The sequence below is a fragment of the Uranotaenia lowii genome, chromosome 2, assembly GCF_029784155.1.
Source record: "Uranotaenia lowii strain MFRU-FL chromosome 2, ASM2978415v1, whole genome shotgun sequence".
Lineage (NCBI taxonomy): Eukaryota > Metazoa > Arthropoda > Insecta > Diptera > Culicidae > Uranotaenia > Uranotaenia lowii.
Window position 1 is genome coordinate 337,237,950 of NC_073692.1, and position 22,016 is coordinate 337,259,965.

Sequence of the window (22,016 nt, forward strand, 5' to 3'; positions counted from 1 at the left end):
CGCTCTCAAAGTAGAGAGCCATCAAAACAACTCTGAAATCGGTCGTGGGTAGACGTTGTTTTGCACCGGGTGAAGTGAAAGTGATATCAGTCCAATCGGTGGTGTTGCTTGAGCTGTGCGCTGTCGTTTTTCGTGATTGCGTGTGATAACAAACATTTGACGCTGCAATAATCGCGGAGTTTGATTTTTATTACATTGATACATTGTGACAGCGTGACTTCGGTGGATTGGTTTTGGGAAAATGGAAGTCGATGGAAATACTGTGTTGGCCAGGGCTTTGAAAGAACAGGTAAATTCAATCTTTTTTTGTTAGTGAAATAATAACATTATCTAAGCATTCAATGAGATAAAGGACTTTATTTTTAATTTTAGGTACGAGAAGCGATAGTGTGTTTCGTTTTATTGCCACTTGGCGATAAAGCAAGATTGTTGGTCGTTGGCACCGGCAAATATTGTTTATCTACTGATAGCATTATACAATTTTTTTTACAATCGTGTTTGTATAAACTGGATTAGTTAATTGAAAAATGCCTCTTTTTTAATTCTAGGGAATTGAATATGTATTCGGCATCGTTGGAATCCCGGTGATAGAGCTATCGATGGCAATGCAGGCAGAAGGATTGAAGTATATTGGCATGCGAAACGAACAATCTGCATGCTATGCAGCACAGGTAAGTTACGATGCGGTACAAAAACCGACAGATGGAGGTTGACATTTAACATACATACAAAGTACTCGTGTGGGTTTATTTACAATGTTGAGCAAAGAAAATTATTCATCATTTCATATATTCGATCTTAAGGAAGAATGACCCTGGTTGTTAAACTCCCTTGAAAAAAAGAGCAATTACGCCAAAACCAATTTATGGCTTAGAACTTAATGTTTCACCCAGTTTATAACTTGTATTTGTTTGACTCTGTTGCATTTTTTTAAATACCTTTCTAGAGTTTGTTTTGATTAGGTCGTATGAGCCACCTGAAATGTTTAGAGAAAATCGTTGTTAAAGTTTTATTATCATTTTTCAAATCTACTATTTAAAAATAACTCGGTATGCAATGCGAAAATAGATATGAATTAGGCTAATGTATTCGATCCAGGCATAAGTTTAGTTTTTCAAGAATACATGCACTTTCGACCTTAGGCATTGCGTAGGCCAAGTCGAACCGTCCGTATTTCAATGTGGTTAGGAATGCGATGAGTTTTTTCATCCCTTCCTATCAACATTGAATGGCGCAGGGGCAAAGAATCACGCAAGTAGTTCAAAAGCTGGTCATAAAACAAAAGCCCTGCTCACATTTTCACCAACTATTCAATTTCTTCTACCCAAAGCGCTCAAGCTTTGATCTTTCCACCTATCAATACTTTCATTTCTGTCTAAACATTATTCTACTTTGAATTTCTACCTCGCCTTAATGAATTAAATAAGAAAATTTTATTTCATGTGTCTTAAACTTGCTTATTTGGACTAATTTGCCTCACGTACTAAGGTTCACGGTATGGCTCTTTTGAGAATGATGCAATTATTAGCATATATTTCGCAAAAAATTCTTGTGCCAAGCCACCTTAAAACAGAGCTTAAAAAAATGAACTAACGTTTGAATCCCTGGAAAGTTGTCTGGTTCCGTGCGAGTGGTATGCGCCCTACAGAACCTCCGATTTCAACTTAACGGGTTTAGTGTTGTAGACGGCCACTGTGATGAAAAAATATGAGCTATTTATTTATCCAGCTAAATATTTATTATTATAGATCTTGCCTAGCAACAAATTGAGACGACTTTAAGCACCCTTACGAACGAATTTCTTCAAGTTTTTTTTTAATTTTCAAAAACTCCCCGAAGCATTTTCTGAGAAAAACCAACAGGCTGAACAGTTATTATGCGACCTTTGTTTTGCACGCCAATCCAGTGTGGTGCAAAACGTCGAACAAACCAAATTACACTTAAAAATATAAAAGACATCCTACGTCCTAAATTCAAATCATTTTGTAAAATTTATCCATTGATCAAATGAAACCAAGTTTTTACCTCACATGGAATACATGTTTATTAATTGTTTGCAGGCAATAACAAAATTTTTTTATATTGGTTCTTACGGCGAAATCAAAGAAACTCCAGATATATCAAAGAAACCCTCTTTTGTAACTGAATCAAAGCAATCAAAAGATTCCTTTTTATTCTACCACGGTAAATGAAAAGTTCATACACCGGTATTTCGATAGCAACTTACTACCTTCTTCAGTGAACGTTTCCGATTGATGAATGTGTATCGTTTCCCTCCCTTATATTGTCCGGGTTAGGTAAGCTACTACTAGGTAGCAGAAACCTCCGAATGCTCGGCAGTTGTGCCGTTGTCTGTATTTTGGGTCTACCTACCCTATTCTGGGTGTTTTCTGGTAGTGCTAAATTATTTTCTACCCGTTTTTGGGCATTGTCAGGTAAATTATTGTACTTCTTTTTACCTAAGAATTTGAACAACCAAGTGTGCCCTAGACCGGTGTCTCCGTTTAAGAGATGAACTGATTTTTCATTGAAGATTTCAATGCTTTCAGCAACATCCAATTTAAGCGAATTACTATTCAAAGACCGGATCAGCGAGACATTTCCTCGATCAATAGAGTGACCAGATTCACACATGTGTAAAGCTACTGCAGATCTAGGATTCTGTGAAGGAAGAATTTTCTTCTTTGAGTCAGATCTAGCTATAGCCATGTGTTCCTCGAATCTATCAATCAACTTCCTTTTGGTTTGTCCAATGTACACCTTATCACAGTCGGAACAACTGATTTTGTACACACCAGATCTATGAAGGAGCTCCACTGGATCTTTTGTCGATCCTAAGATGGATTTCAGTTGATTATTAGAGCTAGTGAACACTAGTTCAATATCGAACTTTGTCAACTTGTGTCGCAATTCGACTGCATTCGGAGGTTTCTGCTACCTAATAGTAGCTTACCTAACCCGGACAATATAAGGGAGGGACACGATACACATTCATCAATCGAAAACGTTCACTGAAGAAGGTAGTAAGTTGCTATCGAAATACTGGTATATGAACGTTTTATTTACCGTGGTTGAATTAAAAGGAATCTTTCGATTGCTTTGATTCAGTTGAATCATTCAACCAAGTAGGCTCATACCACAACAGAGCTCTTTTGTAAGCAAATTTGGAACACACTGCAAATAATTTTCTCATGAACTGTAAGTGACCTCTGGAGTGAATTTTGCCCATTTGGTAATTCATGTTAATTTTAAGTGTCCGTAATGAATGTAATGTGAGTGACTAAGGGATTTCCAAGTGGGCAGGTACTAAATTTGAAATATGTGTATTTAGTTGTTGAGAAACTAATATATTGCTATTTTTCTGCACCTGCCGGTTCAAACACAACTCTGTTAAGTTTCTATAATAAAATGAATCTTTCAAAAGATAGCTGACATTTGCCACCGATACATTCATTTAAATTTCAAACGACCAGTCAAGTAAAATGTACAATTAAGTGACCGGTCAAGTGAATTTCCATTGAGCATCTAATGAAATTGAAGTAAGCGACGAAATAAGTGGACATTCAGAGGAATTTCAAGTGCCAGTCACTCAAAACTTAAGTGATGAGTTTGATTTGGTCACTTGAAACTTGAGTGAGGGGTAGGTAAAATATACATGAGCCACTTGAAATTTAAAAATACACTGAACTTCCTCATTTCACTGAAAGTGAATTTTAAGTGTTTTTGGGTTCAGTGTCGATCACCCCTCTTCCCTAGCAAAAAACCTGTTATATATTTTAATAAGGTTTTTTTTTACGCGGAATAAAATCTGTTTTTAACGTATAGGACGAGACATATTTTCGCTCAAAAAATTTGTTAATTCACGAGAGCCGTGTAGAAGAAAAACCTTTTTTTCTGTATTTTAAGAGACTTTCAGCCAGGGACGGGATTATGTCATAGTCATGAGCCAAAAATTGCGACAAGTGACCCATTTTTTTTCCTCACATGTCGTTAGTTTAAGATTTTTTCGAAATGAAAGCATGCTATGAATGTTTATTTTGGTAAAGAAAGATTTTTCCATTATGTCATTGATCATTGAGATCTCCAATATTTCAGTCATGACATGATGGTTAAAACTGGTCATAACATAGATCGCCAGTGCAATTTTTGGCTGCTTCGTTTGCCAAGCAAATTTTCAATATGCTGTAGTATAACAAATGCTAACTAGCAATAGTATTTAAAAGATGAAAATAGAGATAACTGTTTGCTGCGTCTTTTTTTAAAGATTCCATTTAATTCCCAAATTTCATTCATTGCTCACTCTTCTCATACGTGACATTTATTTACCTCACGTGAATATGAATGGTATTTTCATTCACATGATAGGAATATTTCTGTCATGACATGAACCATGACTGATCATATTTTCTTGGGTATAGTGATCCAAAAATATATTTCGCCGTCCATATGAATGAATGAAAATTTTCAAGCCTGCTTTCAGCCTTGTTATAAGAAGCCGTGTTAAAAAAACTGAGCAAACCACCTAAAAAATCTTTACTTATTTCTTTGGATACTTATTTCAGTTTCACTTCTAGTATGTACTCTGAATAACATTTGGGAAAATCATTGAGGGAACCAAGCAAGGTTCCATTCGGCATTCAGTCGGAATTCATCCTTCAGCAATGCGGTTCGGTATTACTCACAAATATGTTCAGAGTAGGCGTTGAAATTCGATAATCTGATCGCGGATACAGAACATGCTTTTGACGGTTGCTCATCAACTATTACTTTGCGTTATTTCTTCTGCAATCGGGCATGGAAATACCATGGCTTTCCAGCGTGCCTTCGAACATACAAAAAACTTCAGAAAGTTTTTTTGTGCAGTCACTCCACCACCAGGAGTAATCCGTTATCGGGAATCTTTGAGATTCAAATATTCGGCTTTCATCATTCGGTAACATTTCAGAGTTGCGTTGGATTTCGGTTTTCGGATAGTCTGATCGACGGGATCATTTAGCGGTTGTTCACCAAGCATCATACTGGATTATTTCTCATGCAATCGGGCATGAAAAAACCAGGACTCTGTAACGCAACTCTGCATCACACACACACATACACTCACAAACACAATCATTCAATCGGAATGAAGTAATCGGAGTACAAATCAAAAGTAATACGGTTTGACTATTGGTCCGAAATTATGATGAGGTAGGTTTTGGTGTTGGATTTTATGTCAGAGAGCTGAGACTGCTATGTTAAGCTCATTCGTAGGTGTTGTCAGAGAATCATTCGGTATATTGGCGATGGGCGCGCACGCAATCCCGGTATACGATTTCTCATGAGTGAAACAGAGAAAGCAATAGCCTTCACTCCAATTTCACTCCGATTAGCTGTCATTCTTATGGAAATTTGTGTAAGAGTAAAGAGCAAGCTTTATTCTTTTTAGCAGGCCCAAGCCCAATTGTCAGAAATCCATTCAGCTACCCAATCCGAAACTCATACAGCTATTCAGTCGGAAACCCATTCAGCAAAACAGCCAGAAACTCCTTTGGTAAAACGGTCGGAATCCTATTCAGAAAAATATTCAGAAATACGGTCGGAAAAACAGTCAGAAATCTGGTTAGAAAAAAGGTCTGAAAACTGTCGGAAAAACATTCAGAATTGGTTGTCGAACAAATATTCAGAAAACAAGTCAGTAGCTCAGTCAGAAAACTTGTCAGAATTGAGTTGGTTTTTTGTTTTGTAATTTCTTTATAACAATTGATTCGATATGAAATGTATGTTTGAGTCAGCTTTTATGTTTCATTGTCAGTTTGTTGGTCTGTATTTTATACCCTCTCTCCCTTAAACGGGTAACATTTGGTTTGAAAAATCTCAATGTCTTGTTTTTTAGATTTATTTAAAATCCCACCTTTGTTCACTTTCATTTAAATTTAAACCTTTTAGACGAACGCTAGTTCATTGGGGGTTTTAACTGACTATTTTTCTTGAAATAATTATAATCTGTGAAAATTGTAATGAAAGTTCTAAAAATATTCCTCATTTCTGTTTTTTATGAACAAATATTTCATTTTTTTTGTCCCCAGAATTTATTGTTTCTTTTTTAAAAAGTAAATTTCAAATGAAGCACTTACTTATAAACTTTTCTTCATCAACAGGCCATTGGATACCTCACCGGAAAGCCTGGTGTATGCTTGGTCGTATCCGGTCCGGGCTTGCTGCACGTAACCGGTGGAATGGCAAACGCCCAGGTCAACTGCTGGCCTCTGCTAGTCATCGGAGGATCTACCTTCCAGGACCACGAAGGTATTGGTGGTTTTCAGGAATGTCCTCAAGTCGAGCTGAGCAGACCTTACTGCAAGTACGCTGCCCGACCACCAGGTGTCGCCCTCATTCCTTTGCACGTGGAGAAAGCTGTGCGGTTGGCATGTTACGGAAGACCTGGAGCAGCTTATCTGGACTTCCCGGGCAATTTGCTACTGGCTAGAGTTCCTGAAGATAGCATTCCTAAGCAGTACGCTCATCCAGAACCACCAATCATTTTCCCGAATGTAAAATGCGTCAAAAAAGCTGCACATTTATTGGCTGCCGCTAAAAGGCCTCTGGTAATAATCGGAAAAGGGGCTGCTTACGCTAGGGCAGAACTTCATTTAAGGCAACTGGTTCATCAGACAAACTTACCGTTTTTGCCTACTCCGATGGGTAAAGGAGTGGTCCCTGATTTGGATCCACAATGTGTGGCCCCAGCCAGAACTTTGGCATTGCAAAAGGCAGATGTCATATTGCTTCTGGGAGCACGTTTGAACTGGATGCTGCACTTTGGCCGACACCCTCGCTTCGCACCCGATGTTAAAGTCATTCAGGTTGATCTCAATGCTGAAGAAATGCACAACAGCGTACTGAGTACCGTTGCCGTTCAATCGGACATTGTTCCATTTACGGAGCAGTTGATTGACGAAATGGCTCGAATGCATTACTACTTCGACAAAAATAACGATTGGTGGGTGGACCTTAAAGCCAAGTGCGATAAGAACCGTAAGATTGTTCAGGAAATGGCTTCCAATACGCAGGTTCCATTGAATTATCACGCTGTGTTCCACCATCTTCAAGAGTTGATTCCGAAAGATGCCATCATCGTTAGCGAAGGCGCAAATACTATGGATATAGGACGTTCATTCTTGCACAACAAATGGCCCCGGCATCGTTTGGATGCCGGAACATTTGGAACCATGGGAGTAGGTCCAGGCTTTGCCATTGCCGCAGCGTTGGTTTGTCGAGATCGTTTTCCAGGAGAGAAGGTGATTTGTGTTGAAGGAGACTCGGCGTTTGGATTTTCGGGAATGGAAATAGAAACCATGGTTCGCTATCAACTTCCGGTAGTCATTGTTATCGTCAACAACGGCGGAATCTACTCCGGGTTCGATAAAGCCACTTACGATGATATTCGTTCGGCTGGCGATTTGACCAAATTGTAAGTTTAGGATTTTCTGCCTTTTATCTTGTTAGTGATAAATTATTTTTGATTCCAGAACTCCTCCAACGTCTCTGAATGTGGAAACGCGGTACGAAAACATGATGAACATGTTCGGATCCCAGGGATATTTCGTTCGTTCTATTCCGGAGCTGCAGAGTGCTGTTAAGGAGGCGCTTATTTTGACCGACAAACCGACCATTGTAAATGTGATCATAAGCCCCCAGGCCGACCGAAAACCACAGGATTTCCAATGGTTGACCGAATCGAAGTTGTAGGTTAAGCGAATGAGATGCTACCGTTTGAGTAACACGCTGGGCTTTAATATATCCAATTCCGTACTAAATATACAAGCTTAAAATGTTGGTGCATGGCATATAGAGTTGTAGTATTCAGTTATGATAGTCAAATCAATAAAGTTATGTATTTTTAACCCGTTTTCTTGATTTCAGTCTACTCAGGTTGTATTTTACTTGGAAGTTTAAGAATAGAGACTTGGAATCTCTGAAAATTTGCCACATAATAGAGAAGATTCTCCTCTATCTATTACGCTGTTCAAGAAAAAAATCCATCGGAACATTAGGTCAAATTTTTTGTTAGAAGTTCTGCGTACGTAATTTTTTAAATGTTCACTCAAAGGTATTCCATAAAATTTTAAATTTAACATTTTAAAGCTATATTAGATTGAAATTCTTTAGAAAAAAAAATCATTCTTCGAATAAATAACAAATATTCAGGCTAAAAAGTACAAATTTCGAAGCAAATTTCAAGATTAACAAAAAAAGATACAAACAGTTGGAATTGTAACTGGCAACTAAAATTTTCTTTCCAATGGAAGACAGAACGCAGCTTAAAGTTGAGAAAAGAAAATTATAAGTCCTACACTCCCCCTATTCGCATATGAGTCCCATGTGTAAAAACTGCAAACCGAGAAAAACGCTTGTAAAGTTTGAAACTTGTTTTCATAAAAACAATCGTATGCATCATTTGTTGGCAAAACCTATCAATAGTTCGGATAGAAAACACTTCAAAGAATACTTTTGTTTACTTTTGGGCTAATACTAACTAATAATTACGGAGAAATTTCAATAAAACACTGATGAGACTCATATGCGAATATTCTTAACCCACGAACAGAGATTATTCGCAAATGAGTCTTTGGTGGTAAAGTTATCGGCAAGAAGCAAGTACTTTTCTAAATTTTTTTTTCATTTGTTTAACATTCTTTTTGATGACAGATGAAAGTTATCGAAAGATCTTGATTCCAAACTGATTTCAATAAAGGATTTTTCGCTAAGTGGGATGGGTTTTCCAGTGTTTTTCCAAAACTTTGTTTTCATTCGAGTGAAACTGCGGCGAATTTATCAGATATCATATCATCATTTAATTCAATGTGTGCTACGGATACGTATAGATAACATCGACCAAAAGTCTGCTGGATTCAAGTCAAAGAAGGAGATTTCTTCCGGGATCATCTTTCAAGGTAATAAACGAAAACAGTGGTATTGATATTGTTGTGCATATAGAAAAAAGTAATGAAAAATGTTTGTTATTTTGTTACCGAAACAACACTTCAAGTACCACCCACCCGATCACACATTAGATCGTCGAAATTACCCACGAAGGAACCATCCTGACCGAATACTGATCTATTGAGCGAAGTTCATTGGTTGATTTTTGTCTAAAAAATAATTTTGATTACCAGTTACTTATTAATGTTTTTTGTGACTAAGAACCAGATTTCATCGGAATCATTTTACTACTATACGTTCAATTTTTATTTAAATTATGTTTTAAGCATTGAATTATAGATTTACTTCATTTTCTATCTATCCTTTCCTTCAATGGCAAGCTCTGGCGCTGAATTTCGGTCATGGGACTCATATGCGAATATTTTTCACATGGGACACATCAGGGGTCATATTTTTTTCAAAATTTTGGGAACAAACTTCGAACAAAAACTTGTTTTATAGGTAAATTGGAGCAAAAAGAAGCGTTTTCCACCAATAACTCAAAAACGATGAAAATGCACATGGGACTCATATGCGAATAGGGGCAGTACAATACACTAAGGTTTTTTTTACACTGATAAACGTAACGCGTAAAAAAAAACCGTGTTGATTCCCGAAAACCTTGTAAATAAAACAGTGAAACATGAGACATGAAATCTGAGATAAGAGACATACATTAGAAATTAGAAATGAGACCTGAGATATGAGACATGAGACCTGAGACCTTAGACCTGAAACTTGAGACCTGAGACCTGAGACCTGAGACATGAGACATGAGACCTGAGGCATGAGACAAGAGCCATGAAACATTAGACCTGTGACATGGGACTTTAGACCTGAGAAAAGCTATTAATTAGTGTTAGTACCGCGAGAAATAAGTTAAGCTCCGATTTTTACTTGCGTGAAAGGGATTGACTCGTAGGTGGCGAAAAATACTGTCGCGAGTTCGCTACTACAAGCTGCTAGTGTTAGTACCACGAGAAATTAGTTCAGCTCTGATTGCATAATTTCCTTCTTGCTCAGGTCTCAAATCTAATATATCTTTTCTCAGGTCCCAGGTCTCAGGTCTCAGGTCTCATGTCTCATATCTCGTGTCTATATCTCAGGTCTCAAGTCTCAGGTCTCAGGTCTTAGGTCTAAGGTCACATGTCTCAGGTCTCAGGTCTCATGTATCATGTTCTTAGTCTCAGAGCTAAGATTTTCCCAACTTCAAAACGATTTAAACTGTTTTCCTTTGAATATTTTCTCTCAAATCCGTGTTAATTCGCGAGATCCGTGTAAAAAACGGTGAAAAAAAGGTGATTTTCGTCAAATTAAAAGGGGAGGAGTTTCCGAAATACCAATATTTTTTTTACCAGAAAGCTGTACCAGTTTGGTAACATTTTCCTAACAACTGGTAGATTTTACCGAGGTATCAGTTATGTTTACTGAAATACGGGTAGGATTTACCGAAACATTCCGATAATATTTACCGAATAATCGGTTATTTTTACCTAACAACCAGTAACCTTTACCGAATATTCGGTATTTTTATGTAAGTTCTCGCCAAAATATCTGCAGTTGTTACCGAAATGCCGATAATATTTACAGAAAACTGCAACATTTTATTTCATTTTTATCGAAAATCGAAATTCGAATCATCTCGCATAATACATTGTACATTATACACAGTAAAAAGCTTTTCAAGCTTGGGAATTTTTGGCAGAAACCTACATGAAAAAATTACCGAAATACCTGTAATTATTCTCAAATAACTGTTTTTATTACCGAAATACAGATTAGATTTTACCAAAATACCTGTAACCATGGCCGTAGGAAGAGGGGGGGAGGGGGTTGAGGGTTAAACCCCCCCCCCCCATGGCAGTCCAGAAAAAACAAGAGAGGTATTCTACTCTGCTCTCAAAATTTCAAAATCTCAATCAAATTTTTATGATTGAATGTTATTATTCAAGAGTAACAATTTGAAATCTGAACTGATGCCAAATCCTTGAAAACTAACCCCAAGGTTTAGTATTCTGTTATAGTTTTTCAAAATTTTCTCCCTTGTGGATAGAAACTCAATTCTGAATATTAAATGTTAAATGAGATAGATCTCATTGGAGGTTCTGATTCCATATTATCAAAATCCAAAATATAATTCTGATTTCATTTTCGGATTCTGTATTCAGTTAAGTCTTTTTATTTTTCAATAAGAAATCCTGGTTCCAATCCGGTTTTTAATTTCATTTCAAATTTCAATTTTGCTTTTCGAACTTATCATATGATCCCTTGGAGCCTAAGGGGTATAAATGTATAAAAGCCTATTTCGTGTAAACACGAAAAGTTTAAAGTGTTTTGTTTGGTCATTTTCCATATTCTTTTTAAAAAAATGCTTTTTTCATTCGAATCTAAAAGTATTAAAAAAATCAAAAAATCTGAAAGAACCATCATATACAATTTGAAATATGAAGAATCATTTGACATTATTAACTCAAAATCGACTATTTTGCACTTATACCCCATTGCATTGGGTCTGAGGGCCACATGTGCATTTTTAATATCAAGGTTGAATATTTCTTAATGTTGAAAACGCAGGTTTCAGTGGTGGAATAGAGTTATCTTTATTCATGTTTCGTCTATTAGGTCATTAGATTACAACTATATTAATTAGCGATAGCTAATTGTCACTTCCACATCTTATATTCCCTAACCGGGAAAGTACTCATTTCTCAATGAGTACTTTGATATTCTTACCCAGAATATCTGGCAACACTGTTGTATTACCACAAACCCAATTTGAGTTGTTTGGCTTCACAGTGTGATGATGTAAACATTTGTACCGTGTTTACCATCATCAGCTGTCATCATCAATCATCACCGCTATTGTTTCAATTGCGAATTGACTCAAAGCACGCGGAACCAAAACAAACTGTTTTGGTTCTGCTCGTGGCAGCAGAAGTTGCTGCTTGCTGCTACCGAGGAAAACCGTAAGTTTCAACACCTCCCCTCAATTCGCAGATTGAGAATGCTGAACAGCTTCACGTGCCTCGCCCTTGGTAACGCCTTCGTGAACGCATCAGCTGGCTGATCCTCAGTAGAGATAAGTCGCAAAGATAGCTGGCCGCTTCTTATGATGTCTCTGATGAAAGCATTCTTCACATCCAGATGCTTCATCCGCTGATGAGTCCGCGCCTCTTCCAGATACTGGATGCAAGGGATGTTGTCCTCCATTAACGTGAAAGGAGTGCTAACCACACCCAATTCACCAAGGAAGTTTGTTAACCACAAACCTTCCTTGACCACATGGCAAAAGACTCCTATCTCAGCTTCGGTCGACGACAGACTGACCGTCTGCTGACGTTTCGTTGGCCACGAAACTAGATTCCCGAAGATCATGTAAGCGTAAACTGATAGGTACAGATCTTCAATCATCGGAGTCGTTGACAAAATCTGCATCAGCATGTCCGACGAGTGGTTCCAATTTCGCGTTTCTGCGGTATACCAACGCCATATCGGTCATACGTCGATGGTATCGCAGAATACGCTGCAGGCCTCGCCAGTGGCTATCCGCCGGGCTGGCCTGGTATTTACTTAGTGCGCTAACCGCTGCACAAATATCTGGCCTCGATGATATCGCCAGATACTGCAAACAACCGATAAATTCTTTGAACGGCTGTTCGGTGATAACCTCAGAATCATTCATCTTCGTCCAGTGAACGTTCATGCCACGAAACCTGTGACCTAGAGTTCACTGGACCTAGAGCCAACCACCTCCCATGCCGCGTATTTCTCCAGGGCTTTTTCGATAGCTGTCTTACAGAAGACCCATGTGTACGAAACATAGAATGGGTTTCCTGTAACATGGGTTAAGCTAACCGCTTCCCATATCTCGCTCTCATCCAGGGCTGCTTGATAGTTGCTTAGTACGCCAACCGCAGCACTGATGTTCGGCCTCGAAAACAGCATACAACCGATCAAATCGTTGAACGGCTGCTCAGTGATAACCTCACTTCGTTCAGCCCGAATCTCGTGCTCTTTCATGGCAGCGGTGGTCTTCCTGAAAAACAGTTCCTTTTGGCCCTAGAGCTTGCTGGCGATTCGAAGTAGCTCTATATACCTCATCATCAGCGGCTACGTTAGCCACGTAGCGTTGATTAGCTTCTCCAGTTCGCTGATGGCGTCTCTGGGCCGGCTCGGGATTTACGGAATCTTGATCATCATCGTCATCTTCGCCATCGCTACTCTCGTAGTCGCTCTCGTCTCGCGCCTTACGCTGACTGGCACCGGAATTGATGATTCGTAGATTCTGGTGGCTGATAACCTCAGCACGCGAACGACGAGAGTTTCTTGCATGTTGCTTTCTGGTAACCCCAGAGAAGCAACCTCTTGTCGCTTTGTTCGCGTTCCCTCTCAAAGCCTTCATTTCGCGATGACTTCGAGAATCTGCACTCTCGGCAGGGATCCGCAGAAAGAACTGGTTGACTGCGCTAGCGACTAACCGTCGCTGAAACCACCTCCTTCGAAGCACCCGAAACATTAACCATCCGCCGGAAACAAGCTTGCGCATACTAACCGCAGCGCAGCTACTAAGCACGAGAATAGTCGTCTCGACTTGCAGCTTTATGGCTTTCCGCTCCGTTGCTTTAACGCTTCGAGCGCTCCATAAAACCGGAAGGCAACGTTCAGCTGCATGCGACCCATCTGGATCGAATATAGTGCTGAAGTATTTGGCAACTAACCGTCGCCCAAAACATCTCCGCAAAAGCCACAGAAAAATCCTTCTGTAAGCTTGGATAAGCTCACGCGTACTGATCGCAGCGTAGCTCCACATCACGAGAGTAACCCTCTCGGCAAACAGCTTCTTCCAATCTCCGATACGGGCTAATCCTCCATCTGGAGCATTCGGACCTGACCAATCCTGGTTACAGATCCCGAGAGTCCTCCTCCCGGCCGTCGGAAATAAACTCACGCTGCTTACCGCAGCGCGGTTTGTGTCGGCATCGAGAGTAACCCTCTCGGAACCCGACTTCCATGCCTCGAACTCCATTGGCACCTTCTGGCTGACCTGGAGTATCTCCTGGCCTCTGCACTGCCGATTCTCTACGCTGGTGATCCTCTGCGCTTGGATCAGTTCAAAACTTCTGACCACAGCGCACAACAAGAGCACGAGAGTAACCCTCTCGGCTATTAGCACCACCCAATTAATCCGGCGTGTTGCTGCAGCTGGACCTTTCCTCCCCTGCGCAGCCCAATTGCGGATCCTGAAACTCCTCATTGCCGTCGGAAATGAAACCATGCTGCTAACCGCAGCGCGGTTCGTGTCTGCATCGAGAGTTACCCTCTCGGAACCCGACTTCCCGGCCTCGAACTTCAGTGGCACCTTCTGGCTGACCTGAAGCATCTCGTGGCCTCTGCGCTGACGATCCTCTGCGCTGGTGGTTTTCTGCGATTGGATCAGCTCATAACTGCTGACCACAGCGCACAACCACAGCACGAGAGTAACCCTCTCGGCTATCGGCTCCACCCAATGTTTCCGGGGTGGATATACCGACCTTCGCGCTGTACCATCTCGGTTGCGGATTCTGGGACTCCTCCCGGCCGTCGACCGTGAGCTCACGCTTGCTAACCGCAACGTGGCTCGTGACGGCATCGAGAGTAACCCTCTCAATCCGCGAACCTCCCCGGGCTCTGGCGATACCTCCTGGCTGGCCGTGGACTCTTGGCTGCCTGGCCTCTGCCCTGGCTGGTCCATCTCCGTTGGCTCGGGGACCCTAGGTTGGCTCGTCTCGGCGCTGGTTGGTCCAACATCAGCTGGCTGGCCCTCTTCGGTGGTCCTCTGGCTGGTGGCTGGCTCCTCGACCTGGCTGGTCCTACTGCGCTGGCTGCTGAAGCACTTGCTAACCGCAAGTCTGGTAAACTTGAGAGTACCCCTCTCACTAACTCGTATTTCCGAAAATCCAGACGTATCTGGGCATATAACCTGTTGAAAACGCAGGTTTCATTGGTGAAATAGAGTTATCTTTATTCATGTTTCGTCTATGAGGTCATTAGATTACAACTATATTAATTAGCGATAGCTAATTGTCATTTCCACATCTTATATTCCCTAACCGGGAAAGTACTCATTTCTCAATGAGTACTTTGATATTCTTACCCAGAATATCTAGCAACACTGTTGTGTTACCACAAACCCAATTTGAGTTGTTTGGCTTCACAGTGTGATGATGTAAACATTTGTACCGTGTTTACCATCATCAGCTGTCATCATCAATCATCACCGCTATTGTTTCAATTGCGAATTGACTCAAAGCACGCGGAACCAAAACAAACTGTTTTGGTTCTGCTCGTGGCAGCAGAAGTTGCTGCTTGCTGCTACCGAGGAAAACCGTAAGTTTCAACACTTAATATTCATATTCAGATTCAAAGTTCTTAAGCTGAATTCTTATGCACATTTCAAACATAACATAGGTTCCAAATGGCGATTCAGAACTGAAAACTCAGAATCAGATTCATTATTCGAAATTCATCAAATGTTATTTTCCCAAATGATAAATCTGATTGAGATTCACATGACAGATCGAATGAATTAAGTCAAATTGAAATCCAATACATCAGAATTTAAATTGATTTATGGTTGAGGGCCCTGAATCAAATTTCACTTCTTGGCTCATATTTTAAATTGTGATCTGGAATTTAGATTCAGAAATCGTATTGAAATTCAAATGAACAGATTCAAAATACAAGTATTAAATTCAGTTTCAGAAATTTTATTAAAAATTAATATTCAAAAACTCAGATTCCGATTACTATTTTGTTGAGGAATTAACACATTGCGGGCATACTACGAAATGTCTCGGTTTTTCGCATGACGCGTGTGCGCATTGCTGAGAAACATAACTCAAATGTGATACATTTTATATTGAAACTTCATTCTACAAAATTGTAATCAACACTTTTGATAACTCAGAGACATCAAATTTGTTGAATTTGATCCAGTGGTTTTTGAGAAAGAAAATTCCAATTTTTGGGCTAAGATGTTTTGCGGTCCTCAATGTGTTAAAATCGCACAGACCTAAAATTTTCAATCAAAGTCAATTTGTTTTCAAAATTCAGCTGAAAATCACGAATAAAAAGAAGATGGAAGTTTAGTTTGCATGTTTTGTTTGATGAAAAGGTTTGATTTTTTTTTAATGCTAGATAGAAATGTTATTATGGAATTGATTTTTAATGAACAATATGTGTTGATAAAGAAACATGTAGATATCTCATATTCACGAATTTTTTTTTTAGGAAATACCATATTTTCTTGGTGAATTGTACAACATTAAGTTTATTGCAAATTTTCAAGAGCCAACTTACAAACTAAAAACTTAACTTAGGATTGAGTTAAGCCTCGATCTTTGAATTTGTTCAAGATTTTGGTAGATTTAACTTATTTGATTTGACCAGAGAATTTTTTTTTTACAGAATTTGAATGCTTACTTGGAAAAAACAAATTATTCTATGCTGAAATCAAATAAGCTAAATCTACCAGACTCTTGAACAAATTCCAAGCTTGTAACCGCTGATAAAACTAAGTTCCGTAAAACGGGGTAAGATTAATTACTTTTTTCAATGTTTTTCGATTATTTTTTCTGTTCAAAAGGAATGTGGCATGTTTAATACTTTTAAAACCAGTACTGGACTCCTATGAACGTAAAACATGGTTGCATAAATTTATTAGACTATTTTAAATTTGATTAAAAAATCGATTTCGTCTTTGTTTAGAATTTGATACTTTGGGATAACATTGATCAGTCTCTTTTTTTGACGGTTTTTACGAGCTTTCTCGATCATAAAAAATACAAAACACAAAACATAATAATTTCAAATGCTAGTGATTGATAAATTAAGGCAGTTTGTGTGTTATGGCCAAACGACAATTAAAATCGAAAGATGGACCAAGATGCTGCATAAATTAAGGGACAAAAAATTTTAACGTTGCATTCCAAATTTTAACTACAAAAAAAAAAAAAAAATATTGTCATCATTCAATTTTCTAGGCCCTCGCTCTATACCCCCTTTATTTTTTCCTTCAAACTTAACCATTTGATAGGGTTTCTAGCCGTTTGTACTTGACCGCCTTACTCTTGGAAAACGTCCCTATTTTTAAATTTCATAAATTTTCCTTAAAAGACAACAACAACTAGACCAAGACTATAAAATTTCTAAGAATAAAAGTTTAACTGTCACATTAATCAACCTGCTGCTTCTAAGTGCATTGATTTTATCAGGAAGGGTGTTTGTTTGCGATCTTTCGAAAAGACAGATATTTCAATATTTTGAATTAATATTTTTACTTACAGTAGTATTTTTCAAAATAAGACCAAGTTTTTACATATTTGAAACTTAACATGTAGGTTTTTAAACGTAGAAAAAAGTTTTAAGATATTTTAACTTTAGGCTTAGTTATTGATGATTATGTGAACAAATGTCATGTTGATCAAAGCTAAACCGGTAATCAATGGTACCTCGTTTTACGGTTCCATGTTTGTTACTTAAGACTTCATTTAGAAATTCTGCTTCCCATTTTCAAGATTTTTGGACGTGTTTTCAAAAGTTACAATTTCATACAAAATACTACACCCATAGAAGAGGTTGCAAAAATCCAATGCCTATTTAGCATATCTCTGTGCCGATAATGCGCTGAAATGTGCACTGTGCCGAAGACGGTATGTTTGAAAAACCGTAACTGGCATAAGGACTCGGCTCCCAACCAAAATAATGACCACTACATTCAAGCAAAACAAGAAAAACATTTTATGGGATTTCTTTCCTATTGGATAATTCATCCCAGAAACAAGAAAATAAAAATTAAAATCACAGTGCCGTAGTGCGAATCGAACTCAAGTTACCAAATCTATCGTCATGCCAGTCCGACACCTTAACCAGTGCACTATTCGAACTTCATGCAGGACGAGGGATATTTGTCATAGGCTTTATGTCACCGATCAATCACAAAAAAAACGCACAACGGCGGCTTCCCGGCGTTTGGTCTCCTTTCAATTCATTCCTTTGTCTCGTGAAGGAAACGGGAAAGGGAACGGGAATGAAGGAACGGGAAACCCATTGAATGAGAACTGTGCTTTGCTTACTGCCTGGTATTACATACACACGCTACATATACACAGCTGCCAAAGCCGGGCAGCTTGGCCAGTGGAAGAAATATTTCTGTTGTTGCTTTTGCTACACATGCGCAGCTTAGCCAGTGGCTGTTTGCCAGTGATTGAATTGAAGCAATGTTGTTGTTGTTGCTTTTACTACATACACACACACAGCTCTACCGTGGTTGTTTGCCGGCGTGGCGGATTGAATTGAAGGAATATTTTTGTTGTTGCTTTTGCTACATTCACACGCACAGTGCTCGGTTCGCTGGCTGCCTGGTGTTGGCCGGTATTTATTTCTATCCTTCTTCGTCTTGTGATGCGATATGGAGGGACGTGAATTCGTTTTTATTTTGTTTCTTTCAGACATACGCAATTCGGTTAACTTGGGAGGTTAATGCCGGTGGGAGCAAATCAAATTAGCACCGGTCGCGTTATCTTCTTGTACCAATAATGCCTTTTACCAATGATGCCGTCATTGGCACAGAGGCTGAATTGTGGGTGTAGTATGTTAAAAATCATTTAAAATGAATAAGCAAATAGTACTTGTCTATATTGTTTTTCAAATTTTTTTTTTCATTCACACATTTTTGAGATAAAAATAATCTAGAAAAAAAACCAGACACCCCCCCCCCCCCCCCATGAGGCGATTCTTTCTACGGACCTGCCTGTAACTTTTACCGAAATATCGGTAAGTTTTACCGAATAATTTGGAAAATAAATATTTACCAAATAATCTGTGATTTTTACAGAACAATCGGTGGTTTTCACCGAAATACCCTAATTTTTGCCTAAATATCGGCAGCTCTCGCCAAAATATCTGCAGTCATTACCAAAGTTCCTATAATATTCACCGAAAACTGCAAAATTGTATTTTTCGATTATTAACTATTTTTTTTATTGAGCTTCTATCCAAATCGAAAGAAAATCATGTACATACATGTACATACTTTCACACACATAAACGATTCTCGTCCCAATTTTCAGTCGTCTGGCATAATTCATCATCACCCGATCCCATATCAATTCGATCCCAATGGACGCAATTATGTTATACTTTCGAGAGCAGTTGGTTCAAAAGGTTAAGTTTTTTTTATTGAAAAAGTTATTTTTGATTTTTTCTCTATTTGAAGGAAATGGCCAGTTATATTTAGAAATATTCTGAAAGATAGAAGACCATAAAAAGTGTCCTTTGAACCACTGTGTTGATGAACAGGAAAAAAAGCATTAATGAACACATCATTGTATCACTGGATCCGATTTCATGAGCTCAGTTTATTATGGTGGGGCGTTTGGTGCTTTTATAATCTGATACTGCGTGGTGATAGAAGTATCCCTGTCGGGTTGCCGGAAAATGACGATATGTATAGAATTTCAGGCAATTGATGTCATTTATTTTAACATTCAGGTTTCTTTCCGGTTCGAAGCCATATTTCTGGGTGCGTGTTCGATGCCAATTACGGCTAATGTACTGCTTTGTACTCGCGATTGATTCAGATTGTTACTTAGGGGGACGTGTTCCTAAATGCGTATACCAAGGAGAGTACCTTAAACTGGGGAAACTTTGATCACCGGGGTAACTTTGATCAACATGAATTTTTTGCCTTTAATCATCATTAACTAGGTCTGATGTTAGAATATCTGAAAACTGGGGCGGGATTATGGAACTCGAAACAATCGAGTTTCGTTCGATTCGACCGATTTTGGCATTACCGATCTTGAACGAGCTCGATTCGAATGGAACTTTTCGAGATGATCTACTACCCGGTTTACTCGAAATGAAGTACGTTAAAATTTAGAACTCGAACGAGATACGAAATACCGATTCTAACTCGATTCGAGTAAAACTCGAAACGAGTATCTTGAATCGAATAGGATTCATAATTCCACCCCTGATTTCTACGTTTGAAAGCCTATAAATTGAGTTCCAAATAGGCTAAATTTGGTTTGTAGTTGATGATTTTTTATGTTACTTAGAATGTAGTTTAAAGTTTTCAAATATCTATTTTTTCGAAGCCTCACAAACAAACACCTATCTTGATAAAATGATAGCATTTAGAAGCAAATGGGATATTCTGAATGAAAGTTAAACTATTTTTCCTTTGTATAGGTATAGTTTTAGAGTTATTTTTACGATCATTCTATGACAATCTTTGGATATTTAAAAACGGACATTTTCTATGAGAAAGCCTGTATAGAACAAATGGCTTAAAACCATTCAAGTGGTTAAGTTCGAAAAAAAAAGATAATGGGAACAGTGGGAGGACCTAAGGAATTGCATGAAGGGAAAATTTCATTTGAGTTTTTTTTTTGAGACCAAAATATATATTGAGAAACCATAGTGATCAAAGTTACCCCGGGATATGAAATCTGGTATTGTATCAAACATTTAGTTATAGCCACTAATTTCGTTTGAATATTCTGCTATCGATGATCATGCTTTATACTCCTTACCTCAGTAAGTATTTTAGAACTTTTTAGAGTTACAAAAAAGCAACCCCATTCAAAATATTCCAAAATGAATTAAAAAAGTGTTCCCTAGTTTACGGCACTAACTTTCTGTAATATTTCATTAGATAGGTGTCTGAAAAAGGTTCATGAGAAAACGATTTTATAATAGAAGTAGTCAAAAAAGCCGATTTCTAAAATCAGGCGGGCCAAATGCGCATATTCATGCATTGAGCGATATCTTAGTTCTTTTTGAAATATTTTCGTACAAATAAATTGAAATCGGTAGAAGCTGATGATAGAATACGCTAAAGCTGAAATTTTGGCAACATTTTAGAAATCACAAGTATTTTTTTGCAAAAAAAAAACATAGTTTCACACTAAACGAAAATTACCGAGTTCTGTAATGTTTTAAATGAATTCCTAACATGTGGAGACAGATTAACGTGTCCAGCATTTTTTCCATTGCAGAGATGTGACAGCTAATAATCATTTGTCAAAATGTTAACAGTAGTCAACGTGACAGCTTGTTGTATTGCCAAACAACTCGGAAGTGTTTATCGAAATGCCTATGTTATTATCGAATAACCGGTATATATTAACCGAAAAACTATAAAAGCTCGATAATTTATACCGAACAGCTGGTAGAGTTGACCGAAATACCAGAAATACCGTCAACTGGGGCAACATGCAAAAAATTTCAACTTCAATGGCTTCTAAAAAACTTATGTTCACAGTTAATCTTACCCCTTATGCATCAAAAGATTTAAGGATGATAGGATATCAAATTGGGATAGTCAGAAAAATTATTGGTTTCTTTAGTTATTTTTAATTTTCTAAAAACATGCGATTTTCACCCTCCTTAGAAAACGGGGTAACTTTCAACAAACTTAGTTTCTACTGAAAAATCTTATGAACACGTATGAACATTTTTAGTTTTTAATATATTTGCTATGTCGTAAAGACCATTACGCATGAAAACACCAATTGCAATCATTTTTCGGTCTGTAAAAACTGATTTTCACATTTTTCTGAAAATAAGGATGCTGCATACATTTGGGGGTTAAATAATACTACGAAAAATTCTATAAGCTGAAATCATAAAATAAATGTTTGGATGAATGTAATTTCAATGTTAACAAACGCGTGATGCAAAACATTCATATTCCAGCACATAGAAACGAGATTTACATGGTGTTTCTTTGATTTGTATTTTGTTGCATTTTACCCCAGACACCTAACTGAATGTCACGGAGGAAAAAGGATGAATAACACGAGCGTGTTCAAATACTAGAAAAACAAACAAAAAAAACCTTGCTAAATTATAAAATTATTTATTTAAAAAAAATTGGATGATTGTTCGAAAAATATTTTTACACCAATAGTGTTGGTATAGCATGAGGAAACTAATGAAAAGTTTGTATGTACCGTATTCCGGGGTAATATTGATCACTTTTTCCAATATTTTTCTATTATTTTTTCTGT

General features: G+C 38.1%; 1 protein-coding gene across 1 annotated transcript; it reads left to right on the plus strand.

Annotated features, from left to right (window-relative positions):
- The first annotated feature begins 37 nt into the window (after positions 1-37).
- Positions 38-7,883, plus strand: LOC129745901 (2-hydroxyacyl-CoA lyase 1). The gene is made up of 4 exons (XM_055739279.1): positions 38-289; positions 549-671; positions 6,138-7,450; positions 7,509-7,883. The coding sequence occupies exons 1-4, from the start codon at positions 242-244 to the stop codon at positions 7,726-7,728; spliced, it is 1,704 nt and encodes a 567-aa protein (XP_055595254.1). The 5' UTR covers positions 38-241; the 3' UTR covers positions 7,729-7,883.
- Positions 7,884-22,016: the final 14,133 nt, after the last annotated feature.

Coding starts and splice junctions, on each gene's coding strand:
- LOC129745901 (XM_055739279.1), top strand. CDS start 242: ATGGAAGTCGATGGAAATACTGTGTTGGCCAGGGCTTTGAAAGAACAG. Junction 672..6,137: donor CTGCATGCTATGCAGCACAG/GTAAGTTACGAT, acceptor CTTCATCAACAG/GCCATTGGATACCTCACCGG. Junction 7,451..7,508: donor GCTGGCGATTTGACCAAATT/GTAAGTTTAGGA, acceptor TTTTGATTCCAG/AACTCCTCCAACGTCTCTGA.